This window comes from Labrus mixtus, chromosome 1 (assembly GCF_963584025.1).
Source record: "Labrus mixtus chromosome 1, fLabMix1.1, whole genome shotgun sequence".
Lineage (NCBI taxonomy): Eukaryota > Metazoa > Chordata > Actinopteri > Labriformes > Labridae > Labrus > Labrus mixtus.
Genome location: NC_083612.1, coordinates 2,226,040 through 2,228,657, shown reverse-complemented (window position 1 = coordinate 2,228,657; position 2,618 = coordinate 2,226,040). Strand labels below are relative to the sequence as shown.

Genomic DNA, 2,618 nt, shown 5'->3' with positions numbered 1-2,618 from the left:
ACATATAAAAATATGAATATTTACATGGAGCATTTGGCAGGACAAAAAATAAATAAAACATGTAGAAAAAGCATCATATACATTTTAAGAATAAATAATAATAACGTGTTTTCACAGTGAGGCAGTAACAAGTGAGAGTAGTTCGTGTCGTTGTTGGACGATGGCGGTCTCGCCGTCGGAGCGTTTTAACCCCAGTACTCTCTGGGAACCAGCGGGAGGCAGAAGTCTTTGCCACTCATCTGTAATAAAAATACAAAGTTTGATTAGCATGTTGCACTTTGATTTAAAAATGAAGCATGTCTTATAATTTGTCTTTTTATTTGATTTATTTTGTTTTGTATAAATTTACAAAAATGTGAAAAGAGGAATCACTCTATTGTCTAACCACAAATGAACAATATGTACAAATGTCTGTGAATGTGTGATTCTAAATAAAATAAAATAAATAAATAAATGATGCATGATGGGTAATTTCTCTTTAAATAATGTGAATGATTAAACGCTCTCGTACCTGACAGCACGACTGAGTCTGCGGCGGCGTCTGCAGGAACAATTCCCTCTGAGGAGCCTCGAAGTAATGATCCCCTCCAAAACCACAACTCCCAGAGTGCAGCAGGGCGTCCTGACGCTGTTCTGGGTACAGGCCCTGGTTCAGGCTCTGGCTCTGCAGGTTCAGGCTCTGGGTCTCGTGTCCCTCCATGGAGGCGGCGTGCTGGAAGTAGCTGAGGATGTCGGGCGAGGAGGCGTCGCTGGCCGACGTGTCCCCGTGCTCCCGCCTCTGAAACAGAACCTCCTCGCTGAGCCCCAGCTGCGCTGACAGGTAGGAGATGTAACGAATGGTGAGGCGGAGGGTCTCGATCTTTGTCAGGGTCTGACCCGCGGGCGCCACAGAGGGCGGGAGGTAAGATCTGAGGTGGTGCATAGCTTTGGTCAGATCTCTCATCCGCAGCTTCTCCTTCTCGCTGGCGCTCTCCCTCTGCTTGCTCCTGATCCGGGGCGCTCGACCCGACTTCCGGCCCCTTCTGGACAACGAGCACTGCGAGGATTTGAGGCTCTGGGAGTATCCGGTCTTGGCCGCCCTGGTGGTGGACTGAGGCAGCTGCTGGTAGGACGGGGACAGGCTGGAGTCCATGGAGGTGACGGGGGAGAGAGTGTCCGGGGAGGAGATGCTGGAGAGGTCCGAGTCGGAGCACCACTGGTACTGCAGGGAGTAGTCGAGGAGCTGGATCGAGGAGGTATCCATGTTGTGTGAGGAGAGGACGGTCTCAGTGGTGTGACTGGGAGGACTGGGAGGACTGTGAGTGCTGCTCTGCTCTGCTGCTCGGCTTTATAAGTCCAGGGCAGGGCCGCAGAGGTGTGAAGTGACACCTCTGCAGATTCTCACAAACCATCAGTGTCTACAGCAGAGGCCCCTGAACACACACACACACACACACACACACACACACACACACTCTCTCTCTCTCTGGGACCCTGTCTCCGTACCTCTCCCTCTCCTCTGTGTCTGGGAAAAGTTCAGCTGCAGGAGTGGAAGTGTGAATTTTGACTCCTGCTCAAAACAATAAACTGTTTTTTTAGCTTCTGGGTTTTTTCTTCTTTCCCTTCAGCAGAATCTCCGATGTGTTCTGCACATGTCGCAGAGACCATTTCTCCCGCATTCACTTTTACAACACGACGGCCAAAGACACACAGCCGAGAGAAATGAGACATGAAAGGAAAGTGAAAACCCTCACACTAATACATTACACCATGTTCACTCCATTGAGCTTTTATTAATCACAGCAGGATGGTTTATCAACATGGAGACACATAGAAACTCATCTTGATCCTGTGACACAAACCAACAATAATATTTAAAACACAACTTCAATTTATTCACAATAAGTTATAAACGCAGGAAGAGAAAGATTTATGAGTAAAAAAATGAATATAGAACTTAAAAAAGCAATGCAAACAAATGAAATGTTGTTTTTTTAAATTTTATTTATTAGTCAATTTATTGAACATGTTAAGAAAGTACAAACACAAAATAAAAAGGAAAAAAACTAAACAAAAAAAATTAAAACTGGATCCTCAGGATCCATAGCAACAAATAAATAACTCAAATCATTTAGTTCATGTTCAAACGGGATAGGAAGAAGTTTAAAACTTTTCTGGTCCTATCCCTTCTTATTTTTGTGCATTATTCACAGAAGAATAAAACATTTTTAATCAATCAGTGAATGGATGTTGGACTTGTTGGCCAAAACAAATTCAGTTTTTAGACAAAACAAGAACAACAAATAATGGGAACAGATTAACCAAGACCATCAGCCAAGAAATAACCAAACAGAAAAACAGGAAGTCACTGCTCCAGCTCATAGCTATTCAATATTTGATTCCTGAAGAGTTTTTTTAGTTTGAATATAGTGTTGCCTTTTTTCAGCTCGTCAACACCCTGAGTTGTTATATAGTGAAGTTTTGCATTAGTTCTGATATCGTTCAATATTTACTGAGGATGGTGGAGAGAGTCAGAAATCAGAGAGAGAGAGAGAGAGAGTGAGAGAGAGAGAGAGAGAGAGAGAGAGAGAGAGAGAGAGGAATGACACCGGTCTGACCAGAACACAAATAAAGACGAT

The 2,618-nt window shown here is 44.0% G+C and overlaps 1 protein-coding gene across 1 annotated transcript; it reads right to left on the bottom strand.

Annotated features, from left to right (window-relative positions):
• LOC132980117 (mesoderm posterior protein 1-like) lies at nucleotides 1-1,250 on the bottom strand. The gene is made up of 2 exons (XM_061046046.1): nucleotides 512-1,250; nucleotides 1-239 (listed from the first exon to the last, which is right to left on the bottom strand). The coding sequence occupies exons 1-2, from the start codon at nucleotides 1,241-1,243 to the stop codon at nucleotides 186-188; spliced, it is 786 nt and encodes a 261-aa protein (XP_060902029.1). The 5' UTR covers nucleotides 1,244-1,250; the 3' UTR covers nucleotides 1-185.
• Between the last annotated feature and the right edge of the window lie 1,368 nt (nucleotides 1,251-2,618).